Below are 17,436 nucleotides of genomic sequence, written 5' to 3'. Positions count from 1 at the left end.
GAAAATTTCGTGAAATCTGAAGGGGTACCCCTTGGAAAAATCTCGGAAAAATCGAAAATTTTTTTTTCGCGGAATTTCGACAAATGCTTCGAATAAAAGTTGTAGATGATACTATTACCTATGAAAAATTTGAAATCACTATAATTTTAGCTTTTTAATAGTAATAGGAATCTATAATAACAAATTCAACATGCTACCATTGTTCAAGTATATAGCTTATACATCCTTAAAATATTGGACAATCGAAATCGACTGTGCATGTAATAATTTTAGGCTCGTCAAAACTAATCTGTAACAATGTAACAGGTAAACTGTATTAGGGCGTAGCTCGAGCAATAATGGTAGTATCAACGTTCACAGTGAACTTTGATAAAATCGATTAACGTATCAGAGTTACTGTCCGCTAGATCACACGCTGCGCTTATTATTTTATAATGATTTATACATGCTTCTACGTGTCGATACCAAAAGTGGATTGTTCTGTACGTATTTATGAAGAATACAAAGTACACGCAGCAGAAATCTTAAGAATTTTTATTAAAGGAACAAATAGGATTCAATGCATTAATTAAATACTGGAACTCCGTTCTCTTGCCTGACGTATTTCGACTGGTTGGGGTTTTATTGGTAGGAGAACGGTGTGCATAAAAAGTTACTGTCGCGTTCTCCACTCGGTCAGGATTAATTTAAGAACACGTTATGTACGTTCGAGTTAATACCCCGCCGAAAATCCCCGGAAGCAAGATTATCTGTTAATTAAAATTCCCTCGAAATTCAGGCCGTCCTAATTTCCGCGCGCACCGAACGAACGTCGCGTCGCGTCGAGTCGCCAAGCGGAAACGGTCGACGAAAACTGCTTTGCGTCACCGAGGGAGACAACGATTTTGCATCGTGTACTCCGGTCCGCGATACCGCTATGTAAACAAAGATACAGCTCGTACAGGGTTAGCGTAATCCGTTTATCCATGATTGGATTTCAGGTGATTCCGTAGATATGCCACGGAAGACGATTCGTTGCTATAATGACCTGTACTGACTGAAATCGATGCCCCCGTCACGACGCGACGATTCGATGAAATCAGCGGCGAACGGTGACGGATATGATCATTAACGGTGCGACGGTTAATCTCGAAAAGGTGCGATTATGAATATCCGCGCGGTGTTAACGTTTACAACAGTATCGCTAGGAATTTATCGATCGCTAACCAAAGCCTCTTCCGTTTCACGCCTGAACAACCGTGAAAATTTCACTGCGCCCGATCAAATTATATATTCCTCATTTTGTAAAGAAATTCGATACTTCCATGGTAATTATTTCAGGACATTAATTGTTATACGGCTAATAATTCAAAGGAGATCGGCTGATTCGTTTTGTTTGTCGGATCTCAAACAGTAAGATTATGTACCTTCGGTTCAATATAATCGGGCAATTAACTTTGTAATTACGTCGCTCAAACCGATAGCCTGATAATTACTGAAGCTGTAGCCCTAAATTCTTACGTAATTAATTTCGATATGTAGTACGAGTATCTTCACGTTACACTAGATTTATAATATTCTTGTATTTCAATTCAATTGCGACTATTCATCATTTCAAAGTTCAAATTATTTCGTGGTAAGACGACATAATAAGCAGCGTTTCAATGCAGGTCTGATAAAAAGTACTCCTTAGACCTTGCCGCATAGGCTCAGAGATCTCGTCTTGAGGAGAAAATATACGGAATAACGGAGAAAAGGCGGTTTCCTCCGCTGGGGACTCTCCCTAAAAATGAGGGTGATTCGAGGGTCGAATCAAGAGGGTAGTCGACGGACCTACAGCCTCCAGTTCTCACAGCTAACGTTTAATCAAATCTTTACAACTATTCTATATTGCAGGTGAAAAACTGTCTAGATTAAGTTAAAACAAATAATTGCAAAAAAAGAAAATATGTTAGTAGAATTGTGTAGAGTTCTTGCAAAAACTTTCAGTACTTAATTAGTACAGATAATTTTTTTTTTATCCAGGACAAACTGTGTGCTGTTTGATTAGTACATGTATATGTATGTATTAGGACTGCGAGTTATTGACGTTTTTCATTACCTATTCATTGAATTTCCAGGTGAATGATCACGCGAGTATCTCTTCTCTGCTTTCATTCCATATTGATACAAGCATTTGCTTTTATCAACGTGTCGAGCATGAAATATTTTTTTTGCAAATATACCGAGCAAGTGACGAGATAATTACAAGTCTAATTTTAAGCGAGAAAAAAAAACACTCTGAAACTGCTTATTAAGCACGAAAATTGAACGGAAATTACGGTGGATCCGACTGAGGACTCGGATTTTCCCCCTCACACAAAATGTTTTGCCAGACCTGAAAGTAGCAGAAAATAAAAAAAGATTTAAGTAGACTGATTTTTTTTACTTCGATTCAACTGAGGGCATTTCGAAAATCTGGCTTGCGCATTTCAATTGAAATATTTTAAAATGCCGAAACAATCAAAAGATAGCTTAAAGGCATCGTATTTTGCAGGAATGAGGTCGTCGTTTTACTAATCCCCGAACCATTTCTCTACTGTTCCTCATCTCATTTATTTGTTTGATTAATATTGAAATTATTAACAGTTGGAGTGCACAGCGATTTGTAATAACGAAGTTGCTAGAGATTTTCAACCTGTTCTCCTTTACACAAGCAATTCAAGAGATTTATGGATTCATTACCTCGAATCAATATTAGCGCTTTTAAAATCTTGTGTAAATTGAAATTTGTATAAAAATAATTGAAAGCTAAATCCGTTCCGAATACTCATTAGCAACTATTTATTACACAATTCCACGATTTTCGTACTTCGTACAAGTGAAATCAAAGATAAGGTTGTTATCGCTCGTCTCAGTAATGCAGTTTCTAACTTCTCGAGGGTTATTGAATTGTATTGCACTCTTAGGGTTCAAACGAAGTTCGAAAGTTTAATAGATGACGTTAATTACATTATTAAATTAGGAAACAAATCCTCCTCTTTTAAGGATAAAGTAACATTCTTAATAAGAAATTGTGCGCTTTTTTTTACTTAACACTAATCAAGTGCACATACACGTTTCGACGTGGACAAACATAAAATCGGATATCATCATTGAACGTACCTGACGATCAGGCATCATGTCACAGTCGTACATGTTTCTGTCCCGTCGATAGAATGCGGCAGGCATGTAGGCTGTTATATGTGACAGATTCAAGCGACGATCTTCTACTCCCCTTTAACTTCTTCTACCGTCAGCCGTTTGACGTTTACAGTTATCTTCCCTTCACTCTACGTACTATGGGTAATATATTATGAACTTCGTTTATTATTGTGCCTGTGTCGATTTGTCTCCTCCGGCCTCTGGTTAACCGTTTCTTCTCTTAATCTCCCGTTCTCTCGATCTCCTTCCCTTACTCTCAGTATGACCAAAATATACTATGAATCGTCAACATCGTTAAGATATGTGTTCTTCTCTCATATACATATAGACTTTTATATATGCGTAAAGAAATAATTAATCTCTCTCGGTGCAGGTGATGTTGTCCATTAACAAGTGTGCTCCGTTTCTCTCCGTCTCTCTCTGTTCTCGTTACTGCTATTACTATTATTTAATCCTTTCGTTTCGCTAAAATATCCCGCGGACGAACACCGCAATAATGAGCTCTCAGATTCGAAAACCGAGACGAGAACAAAAATATACGTTCGTATATATGTATATACATATATTATATATATTCTGCAGGAAGATCACTAGTTTTTAGGCTGCTGCCACAGGCTCAGAACTTGTCTCACGGTGATTTAGCGGCGCGCGGTGAACCCGACTGTTTAAAAAAGTTCGTCGTCGCCCTTCAAACGGGGTGTATGACCCGCGGTCACGGATCAGGCTAACTTCCAGCCGGTAATTTCCCTTGCAGGCGCACACGAACACGAAGCCAAGCTAGTGCGAAACAGGTTGAGCAAACTGTCTCAGCGGAACGTCAGATACTGTCCCTACCCCACCGCGACAGAAGATGGAACCTGTTTCGTCTCAAAGTTTCGGCTAGTTCTACTGACGCCGACACGCTGCCCCGGATCCAATTTCTCACCGATCACGTCGCGACAATGGATACCACCCGAGATCGTTTCGATCCTTCCTTCTCGCCTTCCGACCCCTGTCTCCTGCCGATCACGGTGACATTCCAAGTTAATCTTCAGGCTCCGTTTATTGAATCTCTAACAGCCAGCCGATGTTCGCTTTCTCGTGACCGTCGGCGGATTTCTTAGGGGATGATTTTTCTCTGTCACGAAAGGTGGTCCGCTGGTCCTTTACGATGCGAAATGTGACTTCGCACGCTTCCTTCTGCGATTATGTCGCGTGGTATTGACAGCCGAGTCGACGACGACGGACGCGGATGGTGACCAAGAAGCCGATGACAATGTAGCCGACGAAAACGTTGATGACCACTCGTCGAGTGTGTGCGATTCGCTTTCTCGCGTACGCGTATACACGGTGTGAGCAGACATGTGGGTGCTTGTGCGCGGGTGTGTTACGTACGTGCACGCCTCTTCTATTATCTATACCTTCTTTCGCCTTCGCTCTTTATATTTCATACATACAAACACACCGCCGGTGTGCGCCAAGCCGAACACCGTGCCTGAGCGGACTCTCACGCGCAGTGTACAACTTCCTTGTCTACGAATACGAATGTTTCGTTTATACGTGTGTGCTGTTCTGCGGGTGTGTTGCGAGGACGACAGAGCGCGTGCCGCTTCGAGAAACAGGTACCGGCCTGTCGAGTGCCTAGGGGAAGACTGGACTCGAAACCGGCAGCAGGACCACGGGAGCGAGGGTGCTTCTCCCTCTTTGAATCCCTCTCTGTAACCCTCTCTCCCTCTGCTGATCTTTCTCCGCCCTCTGTGCGCCCTCGCTTCTCCTCACCCTCGATACCGACGCGGCGCGCTTCCTCCCTTGCTCTCTGTCCCTTTCCACCGCGAAACCTCTGCGTGAAACGTCGTTGGAGCACAGGCGCGCTGACTCTCTCTCCACCAACCGACAATCAATACGCCGGCAGGCCCGTACTTTCGCCCGCGAAATCGTCATTCCCACCGTTCCCTCGTTACTCCGATTCCCCGTTGCTCGGGGCCTTCTTCTCTACGGAATACCCTTTACTATCTCTACCGATTGTATCGATACGCAGACGTTCACGTTGCACAATCGATTCCACGGCAAACCATCCACTGGGAATTATTGATTTACTATCGGTTCGATCGCTCCCCTCGTGCATTCCGCTATCTGTGGATCTAACAAGACTGGGGTGAGCTTTGATGGTAAGGAGGCCACGTAAGCCAAAGATACGTGTACCGAATCTATCACGTTCTTCTTTGTTTATACAAAAACACGTTTAGCTCTCATCGATTTGTAAATAGCGCACCTTATTGATTGTCGTAAGGTAATAACAGCATCGATGATTTGAAATAGTCGTCAAGTGGTTAGCCAGGGAATTCTTGATTTTTCTTTTTCCCGACTCGAGCGAAAAAGCGCGGGAGTTTCTTACACATATGCCGACCGCGATGCAGATACGTGCACCGGTTGTTTCGAATCTTTTGTTGCTCCGAACGACAATGGCGGCTGTCTGGTCGTTAATTTTTTTCTCGATATCGATCGCTCGTCTCCCGGTGTTCCCCTCGTTATTCTCGTTCCCGGTCGAATCTCCGCGCTTCGACCGAATCGAAATTTCAACGCCGATCCGACCGACCTACTTCTTAGTCGAAACCGTTTGAATCATAAAAAATTGCATTCGTTCGCGTATGTCGACGAAATGTGTGACTCGTCGGAGAGACATTATTTTTCAACAATTTTTCATGCTGGATCTTTGTGGAACGATTCGGTTAAGTGGGGCAGCATAATCACGATGATAGTAGCCATTAATCGAGATCATGCGGAGGGAAAGCGTAAGCTGCGTGAGAGCATGGCCGTTATTTATTTGCGACTCGCGTTCATAAATTCACGACTAGACTTCGGCGCAAGTTACAAGTTCGTTGGGTAACCGGCGACAAATTCGATTATCGATTTATTAAGAGCATTTCACGCTGCGTTTGTGGGTCAAACCGCGGAAAAAATATTTGGTCTGTGTCCGTACGCGCTCATTACTATGCGGAAAGTTTCAAGAGCGCCGCGAATTATTTTATAAAAAATTCACGCGATATTGAAGTGGACGGGTAACTTTGATGATAAATTAACAGCGATGGAACGAGATAAATAATGGACGTAGGAAACTTCGCCTCTTCTAATTATGAAAATTAGAATTCTTTTTCATAGATGAAGCGAACCAGCGTAAAGGAATGAAAATTTTGCAAGTCTGCAGTGAAAATTATAACAGAATATGAGAGGGAATTCTCTCTGTATCATTTCAGTGGAAAAGGTACGCATTGGTCAGACAGGCGTTCAAGAGCCGGAGCAGAGGAGATCGTACATGAATTTTAGAATAATCCCTGTTAGCGCTGCTTTCAACAATATTTCTCCGTTTTAGCAATATTTTGCTTAGCGTTTTTCAATAAAAGGAAAAAAGAGCCTCACCGCACAGCCGGACCAGCGCAGCGCAGCGAAGGGGAACTGTGGCAAAGCATGAACGCGACCGAAGAAATTTCAGAAAAGAAAGGGAACATCAAAACCGGACAAAGGGAGCACGATTTGTGGAAAGATAACGCGGAGCAGAAAACGTGACTGTTGTACATATTTGCGGTAGCCTTACAGTTCTTTCGAGGACATTTCCACCCCGGGAGAACGTGGAAAATAAGAGACTCTTCTATTCTACTCCCGTTAAAACTAATATTTTTACGACAATTCGCAATAAGTACTGTGTTTCCCCTACATTTATAGCAACGTGATCGAAATCTAAAGAACGATCTCTGAACTAGACGATCTATAATTTATTTATTTAAACAGAATAAAATATTTAGGAAATTTTATAAAGTAAGGAAAGGATAAATAGTTTAGGGACCGCGTGTGGTAGAGTGAATCTTGGTGCTGGTTATTTGTCAGGAAGCAGGAAATCGGTTTTTGTTTGACTGGGTACGTGTAATGTAAGTATCGGGTAAATATGTGCTGTGTTGTATATACGAGAAATTGGAAGAAGTAAATATCTTCACCCAAGCCATCGAAAATGTCTTCCCACGGAAATCTATGTGCCATAGGTACTTTTCTATATTATATATAAATATATACTTAATGCATCGTATCAGAAAGGGCAGCCAAGAATTTTGCGTGGCTTTTTACGTTCATTGATAAAATGCATTCCCTTTTAACATTTATATCGACACTTGTAAGATATAATAGTTGAATCAAACAAATTTCTCACTTAATATTCATGAAACCACTAAAAGTTAATAAATTGCGCTACGCGCGTTGAAGACGACGAGTAGAAGATACGGAAGTACAGGCTTTAACCTTCTCCTTATTTCGATTCATTTAGAAAACGATAAAAAAAGATGTAAGATTCCATTAAAGTGCATGGCTAGTATCGGAACATTATCGTACAATTTAGCGTCCACTTTCTCGGGGAGGATAATTTCATTATAAAAATTGATTCCATCTCATGAAAAGGTGAATGTGCTTTTGAATGGTACTTATACTTTTTCCCTTTGATACAAATTAGCTAATCCAGCGTGGCGAGCGAGATAGCAACAGTGCTAGACAGTGAATGCGTGAAAAACGATCGAATCTAACACCCCGTCGTGATCTCTTAAAGATATAAATTCTTTACGAAGTTCATTGGCGATAGAAACAGTTTTTAAAACAAATAAGTAATCCTCATATTAATTGAACGTTAAAAGATCGTGGAATAAAAAGTTAACTTTCTTCGTGATTCATTGAAAGCTATTATTTTAATGTCATATATAATACGGACTGTGCCTGACGTGACTGGTATATACATATACCTATAAGAGATCCATAAAAAGGAGTCAGCTTGGCTCGAGATAAAACTGCTCGCGCAATTTTCGCGGTAAAAAGGAAAATAAAATTATTACTGCGAAACGCTTTGGAATATCAATTATTCGTGACAATGACACTGCCAGGCATGTCTTTAACAAAGTTTATTGGAAGTGATTAACGAAGTTTATATCAAACAGCATTTAAGAGAAAGTGCGAGACCTATTTTACGTGACAGTGTGACTCCAGCTCTGATCACGAACATTTGTCGGATTAAATTCTCTGGAACTTGCTCAAAGCATTTGCAGAGATTTAAGTAATACAATAGCTGGCAAGAAATTAGAGTTCACTTAGTGCGATTGAAGGAGAAGCTTAATTCGATAAGGAGTACATTACAGTGGAAACAGAAAATGGTGTCGTAAAGAATCTACCACCAAGTGAAACGATCTTGTGCAAAGTTGAATTTTTTTTTAAGCTAGAAAATCGACTTAGTGATTTGTAATTATTTTAAAGGTATATACATATACCTATAAGAGATCCATAAAAAGGAGTCAGCTTGGCTCGAGATAAAACTGCTCGCGCAATTTTCGCGGTAAAAAGGAAAATAAAATTATTACTGCGAAACGCTTTGGAATATCAATTATTCGTGACAATGACACTGCCAGGCATGTCTTTAACAAAGTTTATTGGAAGTGATTAACGAAGTTTATATCAAACAGCATTTAAGAGAAAGTGCGAGACCTATTTTACGTGACAGTGTGACTCCAGCTCTGATCACGAACATTTGTCGGATTAAATTCTCTGGAACTTGCTCAAAGCATTTGCAGAGATTTAAGTAATACAATAGCTGGCAAGAAATTAGAGTTCACTTAGTGCGATTGAAGGAGAAGCTTAATTCGATAAGGAGTACATTACAGTGGAAACAGAAAATGGTGTCGTAAAGAATCTACCACCAAGTGAAACGATCTTGTGCAAAGTTGAATTTTTTTTTAAGCTAGAAAATCGACTTAGTGATTTGTAATTATTTTAACGCCCATTTAATAATAGAATCAATTATTTGTTTTTTAAAAGTGTCTCATAAATTGAGTAAAGAATGTTTTCGATTAAATTCAGCGAAGGATACGATTTTAAAGTGTTTCGATTCCCAAAATTCTGTGACACTTCAAATTGCGACACGCTTCAACTGACGGCAATTTTGCAGAGAACAAAAAGAAAGAGGAGTGGTAACGTTCGAAACTTTTACCGTTTCACCAAGGAAATTTACCAGCGAGAGTAAAACGAGTCAGAGTTTTTTCGACGGACCCAACGGCTGCGACTGGTAAATTTCGAACTCCTCTAACTCTAATGTAAAACAACGCATCAGCACATTAAACGTAGCTGCATAGTGAAATCATGCTTCGTTCGTAAAACAGCTACTTGAACGAAAGTAAACGAATAAAAGTGATCCGACAATATTACTGCAGGAAACAAATGCGGCAAATAATTTATACATCCTTCCCCTCCGACCTTCATCTCTCTCTAATCACACACAAGAATCGGCTGATAACGTTTTCTACTGATTCTATGCCAGCTGCAACAAAACTTTCTCCACAAGCATACGAAAGTATTCGCACGATGACATATTAAATTAGATGGTACGATAAACGTGTTGGAAGTGTCGCAATTACGTACATCGTATATGCATCACTTGATTAAAATTAAATACGACAATTCCAAAACACTTACTACGTACTGTGTCGGTTGTGAATATATCCATCGAGTGAATAATTTTGTATGTCTTGTAATGTTCGCCTTCGCCTCTAATTACATTGATCTATAATATATTAAACGCAACAAAGCACGGAAAGAAAACATCCAGTTCAGAGTGAATCTATTCCCTCACCTCGCATAAATTTTTTTTTTGTTTTTTGCTCTATTCACACGTAAACAACACTGTTATAAATAATACCGCTAATTATCTAGGTAACTATGATAGTGTTACACCACATGTAAGTAGCGATTACGTATCGATGGATAACATTGTCCGCTAAAGACTTACCATGGAAGAACCCATTATACCTACGAACTCAATTGTTTCTTCTGTTGAAGACGAGAGCCTAGAACATATATCGTACAATCCGTTGAGTGAAAAATTATGATCTCATGCAGAGATGTGCTGATTTCTTGTTTCGTTCTACATTCTAGCACTCTTTTATTTTTTCGTTTATAAAACAAGCGAAATTATTTTCCGGTTTTGACTTATCTGCTCCCAGCAGCGGAAGCTCGAGTTTTGATTATATTTTCGCGACAGGGAGTCCACAACGACCACGAGGAAATAACGAGATACACTCTTCCACAGACCGATGTGATTTGAAATAGCATTACTCATGTGTATTTTCTCTGCTAGCGTGGAATAACATTTGCAGTATTATTATTACGTCCGTGGTTACGAGGCAATACATTGCATGGTATTATGGCTAATGGAGATGTCCCCGCGGAAATGGCAGAGAATGAAATCTGGAGGAGGAGCCTGGATGTGAAAATTTGATTACATTATGCAGTTTCATAAGTTGAATAAAATACTCGATACAAGATTTTTTCTCGTTTTTTTTTTCACCATTTGAAAAGTAATCGTTCTATATTACACAATATAATGTAAAAATCTCTGTGATTTAAAAATGAATTTCAGCTCAATTTCCTTCTCACAGTTAGGAAAATAAATGTATGTATAGAGCCATATTATTTTATTCTCTCTTTTACGAAACTACTTTTTCCACATATGGAGAAATGAATTTATTGAAAATCGGTAGAAAAGAAATGACAGAACTTTGTAAAGAGACTTAATAAAAATACTCGTTCTTGCGAAAATTTTCACACTTCACACATAAAAGACCGGTGAATATTTCCTGCGATTTCCATTTCCTGTGACAAAGAGTTATTAAAATATTCCGCTAGAAATGAATTTGAAGGACTAGAATGATGACAAGAATTTTTTTCCTGAGCGAGAAAACTGCTCTGAAAAATTACGAAAGGTCAAGGCTTCGTGGAATTGGGGAAAAATGCAAAATTCAATGGCGGTGTTCGATAGATATATGTATACACGCGAAATTTATGATTCCTGGAAGCGGTGAATCGCGAATATCATTGGACGAGCGAATCGCGAACGTATCGAGCATCGTTCGAAGTTTACTACATGCAAACCGTGATGCTCGCATAACTGAAGAGCTACTAGACTACTAGACAGAGGAAAAGTCTCGGGTTTTCTTTTATACATACACGACCCACTTTACGAGTCGATCATACCTGGTATTTTTCTTGTTTGACATACGACATCAACGAATACGAGCTTGCATTTTTCTCGATATCGAAGCTACTTTTGTCCTATCAAATAAATCAGATCCACCGTCTTACGAACACAATGTTTCCTGGTTTATTTCTCGTTTTAGAAAACTTGAACATTCCTTCCTTTAAAAATCTCTTCATGTAAAACTATAAATTACGGTTTACTATAAAATTAGATTGGATCCTTTTCAATCAATTCTTCTGCTATAATAATCCTTCAGCAGTCCTTATTCATTAGAACAGTCGAACAGACAGAATACCTGACGTACGTCCAAAAATTTCCAGTCATTTATATCTCGTCCAGGGTCGTTCTATATTCTCTCGGCCCACGAATTTTTGTTCGAAACGATTCACACTTTACAGCTTCGATCCAGTCCCTTCTGCAACGTGGTTCTTTCTTCCAGTCGAATAACAAAGCGAATTCCGAACAATGTGAAATGCTACGAATACGCTCGGATTTTCATTGAACGCGTTCTACTCTCGGCCTTCACAATCGGTGAATCGATAAAATTTTTCGATAAAATGATGCTATTCTTAACGATTTTCTTTCCATCTTTCTTCCCTTCGTATCCTCCCTTCGAATCAACCGTATGCTCTCTTTTCGGCAGGTAACAGATTCCACATTCTTGTTTTCAATGGAAAAAATTTTCGTACATGTGTTAAATTCGTATCAAACAATATGTAATCAATACCTACGGCTAAATAACACTATAATTGTACTATACACACAATTTGACATGAACTTAACAACATGTCGTAATAACATCCCGACAAACTTTTGATTGACCTGATATAGTCATGAGATGATAATGTTTCTCCTTTTGTGATTCAAGATTATACGCATCCACTGTGTGACATAAAAAGTTTTATAGGCTGCTCGTTTAGCGCGGTAGAACACGCTGCTAACTTTATATCCTGTCACCAGTGCTCACTGATATGAGCAATTTATCGCGCTGGGTCTAACACGGCGGACGATAAAAATAAAATGAAATGTTTTGTGGTGGAGCGCATTTGGTATTGAAATTTTCACCGTTTCCTGTTAATGGATTACCGTGCAGTTCAACGATTCGTATTTATGCGGCTTTTCAATTAATTGCTGCGTTTATGGACCATTTAACTGCCTTCCATCGTGCTACTAAGAATCGGTTAGTCTTCTTTCTAATTATTATTTGGCTTCTGATTCCATAATTTTGAAAAGAAGCAAAACAAACATTGTAGAAATCATACATAATAATCCTTCAGCTAATGAAATGTTCTCAAAAAAAGTCGAGTAAAAAATTTACACAAAAATATGATTACGAAGTTGAAAGTGCAGAAAATATGGCTAACGATAACATAGTCATAGATACGTTATCATACGGATATCGACACTTCTTAACTTGCGCATGGAAAAGACGAGCGAATGTAGTTTCACTGCCATCGTACCGGATAGACTGACGGTCAATATTAGTTTGTTCGATAGCTGCTGGCATATTTGCTCTCATGCGAATGAAAAATATCTCCGTTGCACACGTCACAGATATTGCTTTTCAACTATTTGCCGGCGGGTGTTTGTGAGGACGCTCAGAGAAACGTTGTAACCAGAATGCAACGTTAAAGCTTGTCCCTACTATAAATAAACGATTTATTTTACGCAATAAACTTGCATTTTGTTGGAATTTTCACGTTGGATTTTAGTTCGTATATTTCCTGTGAATTATCCTACGTACGCAACTCGCCGCAGGATAAAATAGTATTATAGATGACACAATGGTGTATCTATCCCACGAATTACAATCCTCTTGATAATACGGAGCGTGTTGCTGGCTTAAATTGCGCGAACTAGGATAGATCTCTTTCAACAGCGTAAACTAATCGGCAAACTCGTAATTGAATCACGCCTAATTGAATACCCGCTAATTATACTAGCTAATAAATTTCGTCTTGTGTGCAACGTTCACGAGGAGAATTTACTAAAGAGTAGCAGCCTTACAGGACCTTGAGTCACGCGAAAAAGTCTGAAATTTTTTATGGCCCCTGAAATATATTGCCACGGTAGTAAGAAATAAAAAACAATACACTCATTGATGCTGAACTGACCATATAATCTACTCGTTAAAGAGTAATTGATGACGAAGAAATTAATTAATCGATTACTCCTAATTGATTCGAGATAGAAGAAAATTGTGTATGACCTTTTCTGCAGGTAATAGCAACTTTTATTTGAAGCATTTTTCGAAATCTCGTGACAAAACAAATTTTTATTTTTCCGTGATTTTGTCAAGCAGACAGTAGGCATGGTAGATTTTAATACGACTTTTTATTTGTTGTGAAGCATTGCATGAACTTGTTTTATTAAAACAAGCTTTTAGTCAAGCAGAAAAAGTTTGCGAGAATCAGAGCGGTTTCATTAAAATGATGTAATTATGTTTTGAAGTTCCCAACGTGTTTGATCTTCGCGGCGACGTCGCAGAGGAGTTTTAATGCTCATGATTTTCGAGGTCGCAAATAACGGTTCACTGCGTATACTTGTCAGAAAAATTTCTGTCTTCTAGAGGTTTCAGTCGTGGGGACACGCGGACGATAAGAATTCAGCAATTCTATATCAGTAGGAAACGCGGATATCATTTTCAATAAAAATGTTAATTGTGAATTTCATTTTAGACGTCGCACTATGTATCACGTTTCGGAATGTATAAGAAAAAATAGACACGGTGGTAGATTGTGGCGTCAGTAATAGTTCAGTGTAGGTGAGGTCGAAGATCGAGGTTAATTGAAGTGTTCAAGTGTGTCACTCGAGGTTTTCTTGGTAGATATTGGTGGTTTACGAGTGCGCCCCCGTCATCTCTGACATTTTTCCATTAAAAGATTTCGAGTTCTTCGCCTCACGATTAAAAGCTCATTAATGTTTTAAATGCAGAATTATTGGAATCTAATTTCCTATACACATAGAATGAAAGAATTCATTTTCATCGATCAAATCGATCAAAAGTTGAGATAGAAATACGAAGTGCGTAGGTAAGGGAACGAAAACTCGAAGAAAGAGACAGGCATCAAAGGAAATGATCGCGGTTTGCCAACAAATCGTCTGGACAATGATCAATAAATCATTGACCGCAGCTCGACCGTCGTTAGAAAACGGGGAGCAAGGAAAAGTCCGGTGCGAAAAGTGTAGGTCGAAGGTCTCTGTCAGGGGGAAAAAGGGACAGAAAGGGAAAAAGGAGAAAGAGAGAAGGGAAGTAAGGTGGGAGGAAGGGGGTTAGAGGGTGGCTAGACAGAGCTCTAACAAGTGGCTGCACGGTTCGTAACGATCGCCTTCTGTGTCATGCACCAGACACCCGCACGTTTTCTCTGTCTAAGAGGTTTAACCAATACACCTTCCCGATCTCGCTTTTCTTTGTGTTTCCACGTATATGACACTCACATCATGAAATATCGCTTAACGTGACAAAGATCGTTCATGACCGACTGATATTTCGTCCCCTTCTGACTTGCAATAATTTCCACCGCGATACGCCCGCAAACGAATTGGACCGATCGATCACCTCTATTAGCGGCCAAGCTACAGAATGCATTGTCAAATACAACATTTTTAAAACTTGCTATTTCGGTGTTTCCTATAAACTGATTACTCCCACACATATCTCGATATGGAGATTTTCGAAAGAAGGGAAGGCTTGGCTTTCGCGATGAATTCATTCTATAAATCCTGACAGTTGCGATACGTAAATATAAAATCTGGGATGGACGAAACTGATTTAATTGAAGGTGATGGTAGCTGTTGAAGCAGTGACTAGTAAATTAAGGGGATCCTTGGATAAAGAGTAGCCACTAGATCCGTTCGTTTGCTCTTCTACCTCCGATAACGATGTCTTTTATGTAGCAAGCCTCGTGTTTGAGGACTATTTCGTACGCAAAGAAGAGAGAAGATTTCGGATTACAGTGATATCAAACGACCGTCAATTCTGGTTCTTTTTAAAGACTTCCTTTGAAGACTATTTGAGAAGAGAAAGTAGGATACTATCAATTCGATTAAGGACACAGTAATCATTTACATTCGCCGCAGCTACATAAATAAGATCAGTAATTTTTAATTGAAATACTGTATTAAATTGGGTCAATGAATTTTCAAGTTTAATCTTTGAATCGGTAAAACGAGTTTAAATAAGTTGTTCAAACAGCTCGTATTTGTTATCATGTTAACGTTAATTCGTTCGCACTGCGGGCGTTCCTCTCGTCGAATTCGCGAGAGTTCAATTAAAACTTTTTATAGATTTGTTCAACGCCCACTCTGACTTGCGATATGCTTTCGCGTGTGTTGTTTCTAACGTGTTATTCACAAGCATGCACACAGTGACGTGACTTGTACGTGATTGCTGAGATTACATGAAAAATTCGTCGTAATTTTATAGGAGCTCGAATTGACGCGGTACGAAGCACCAGTCACGTGACGCACAAACTTTATATATACGTGTATGTACATACATAGGGGTTTTAAAAACCCTTCTTAATACCGTCAGCTAAAAATACCATGGACCATGTTACTCTATCTATTTTCTATGTCGACGTGATTACAGTGACTACGAAAAATATTATTATTTCACGTATACTTATATAACTTTGAGATCAATGATCTATGAAAAAGTGAACACTCTTGGGCCCTGTTGATTAACGATTAATTGTTGAATTAAATGCAACATTTTGTTGATTCGTTCTGTGGCCAATGTCTACGGCCACGATGAAGAAAGAGAGGACGACAGAGAACGAAAGGAAGAGAGAACGAAAGAGTACCAAAATATCTATTGCTCGGAGGCGCGTGGCAGCTCGGTCGTCTCTACGATAGAAAGCATATGCCCGGCGCGAGAACTGTCAAATATCGCGATGTTTCTTTTCTAACTGAGGCCACGGGAGGCCACGAAAGGGCTCTATCGTTAAGATCAAATCGATACCGGAATGGTTAATACTGCATGTCCTTTATCTTAAGTAACACTTAATCCCTCGCGTACACGCTCTTCCTCTATGCCCGTCTCGCTTCGAGGCGCGACCGGCATGCTTGTTCATCTTCGTCACGCGTTCACTACTGTCTCGCTTCTGTCTTCCATTCTCTCTCATTCTCTCTGACATGTGTACGCGGTTCTCTTGCTTTTCCACGAATATATACATGCATCCCTCGCGTACGTACGCACTCATACACGTGTGCGACGCGTAACTTACGTACGAGCGAGGTGACGTGCGAGTGAACACGCATACAAGCGCATGGTTTATTCTATAGACGATACGGAGTGCCGTGCAACAGAACGTAACGTATTGAGGTAAGCCGGGGTAAGAAGACCTTAACCTATCGCGGTTAAAGGCCAGCGGTGTAAGCGGCTCAAATAAAAACCAAGTGACTGGAGCAAACAAACGTCCCCGTTCCCCGGTTACCGATAAATTGTCTTACCTCTTTTACTAGTGGGTGTAGTGTCTGTTCTATGCTACGGGTCTTTATCTCTAGGGTGGCTGGGTCTACGGGGTCGGGTGTCGCCATGATTCGAACACAACTCCGAGCTCCGTGGACTCGAACCGAACCTAGAGGGTTCGTTGCACCCCTCTTGCTTCTCGTGCGTCCACACTACCCTCACGTAACGCTCGTGCGTTTCCAACTTATTCCCCTAGACGTCCCTCTGTTCGAATACGCTGGCCAATCGACGCTCAGCGTCGCTGAGACCCTCGACGCGAGCGACGCGCCAACCGTGACGGCGACGCCAGCAATTCTTCGTTTTCGACGGCATAGCACCCTTTCGGAGAATGCGTCTAGCACCATCTCACGGGGGGGCAGAAGGTTCAAAAAACGCGCGCAACGTACTCTGGAAAGTGACCAATCGCGTACGCTTGATCACGTGACATAGCGGAGAGTGCGCACAATCGGCAGTTAGTCTCGCGCTTTCTTCATGAGTAGTGCACGTTCCCTTTGCGAGTGTTTACAAACTTTTTTCGTAGGTTATTGTCAAGTTCACGTATGCCAAACGTATTGAAACGCGAGACTAGTTATAGAAGAAGATTCAAGTCATCATGTGCTGTGTAAATTGTTTAATGGCCTCCTCAGAATCACGTGAGTAAGAATTTCGTATTCACGCTTACTGCTACGATATTATTACGCAAAACTTCTCACATTTCTTTTGCAACTTTCAATTCGTATTGTATATTTACTTCATCTTCATCCTGTGTTGTAATTTCTTATTTGAG

The 17,436-nt window shown here is 40.1% G+C and overlaps 1 protein-coding gene across 7 annotated transcripts in view; it reads right to left on the bottom strand.

The window, feature by feature from the left end:
- alpha-Catr (alpha-catenin related) overlaps positions 1 to 16,878 on the bottom strand; it is a 56,709-nt gene extending 39,831 nt beyond the window's left edge. For 2 of the 7 annotated variants that reach the window (XR_003389602.1, XM_018030037.2), the window contains exon 1: positions 16,652 to 16,738. Coding sequence is in view for 5 of the 7 variants with exons in the window: in XM_018030037.2 (XP_017885526.1) it covers positions 16,652 to 16,738 (87 nt within the window). In the remaining 2 variants the exon portion in view is untranslated. Of the gene's footprint in view, positions 1 to 2,080; positions 2,357 to 3,123; positions 5,283 to 5,413; positions 7,213 to 9,949; positions 10,008 to 16,651 lie in introns of those variants that run through there. The other 5 variants (XM_026816328.1, XM_018030040.2, XM_018030039.2 and 2 more) reach the window with 5 other exon arrangements.
- Between the last annotated feature and the right edge of the window lie 558 nt (positions 16,879 to 17,436).

Source organism: Ceratina calcarata, unplaced genomic scaffold (genome assembly GCF_001652005.2).
Source record: "Ceratina calcarata isolate Rehan_Ccalc_2016 unplaced genomic scaffold, ASM165200v1 scaffold514.2, whole genome shotgun sequence".
Lineage (NCBI taxonomy): Eukaryota > Metazoa > Arthropoda > Insecta > Hymenoptera > Apidae > Ceratina > Ceratina calcarata.
Note: the sequence above shows the minus strand (reverse complement) of the source record. Positions and strands in the feature narration are given on the sequence as shown.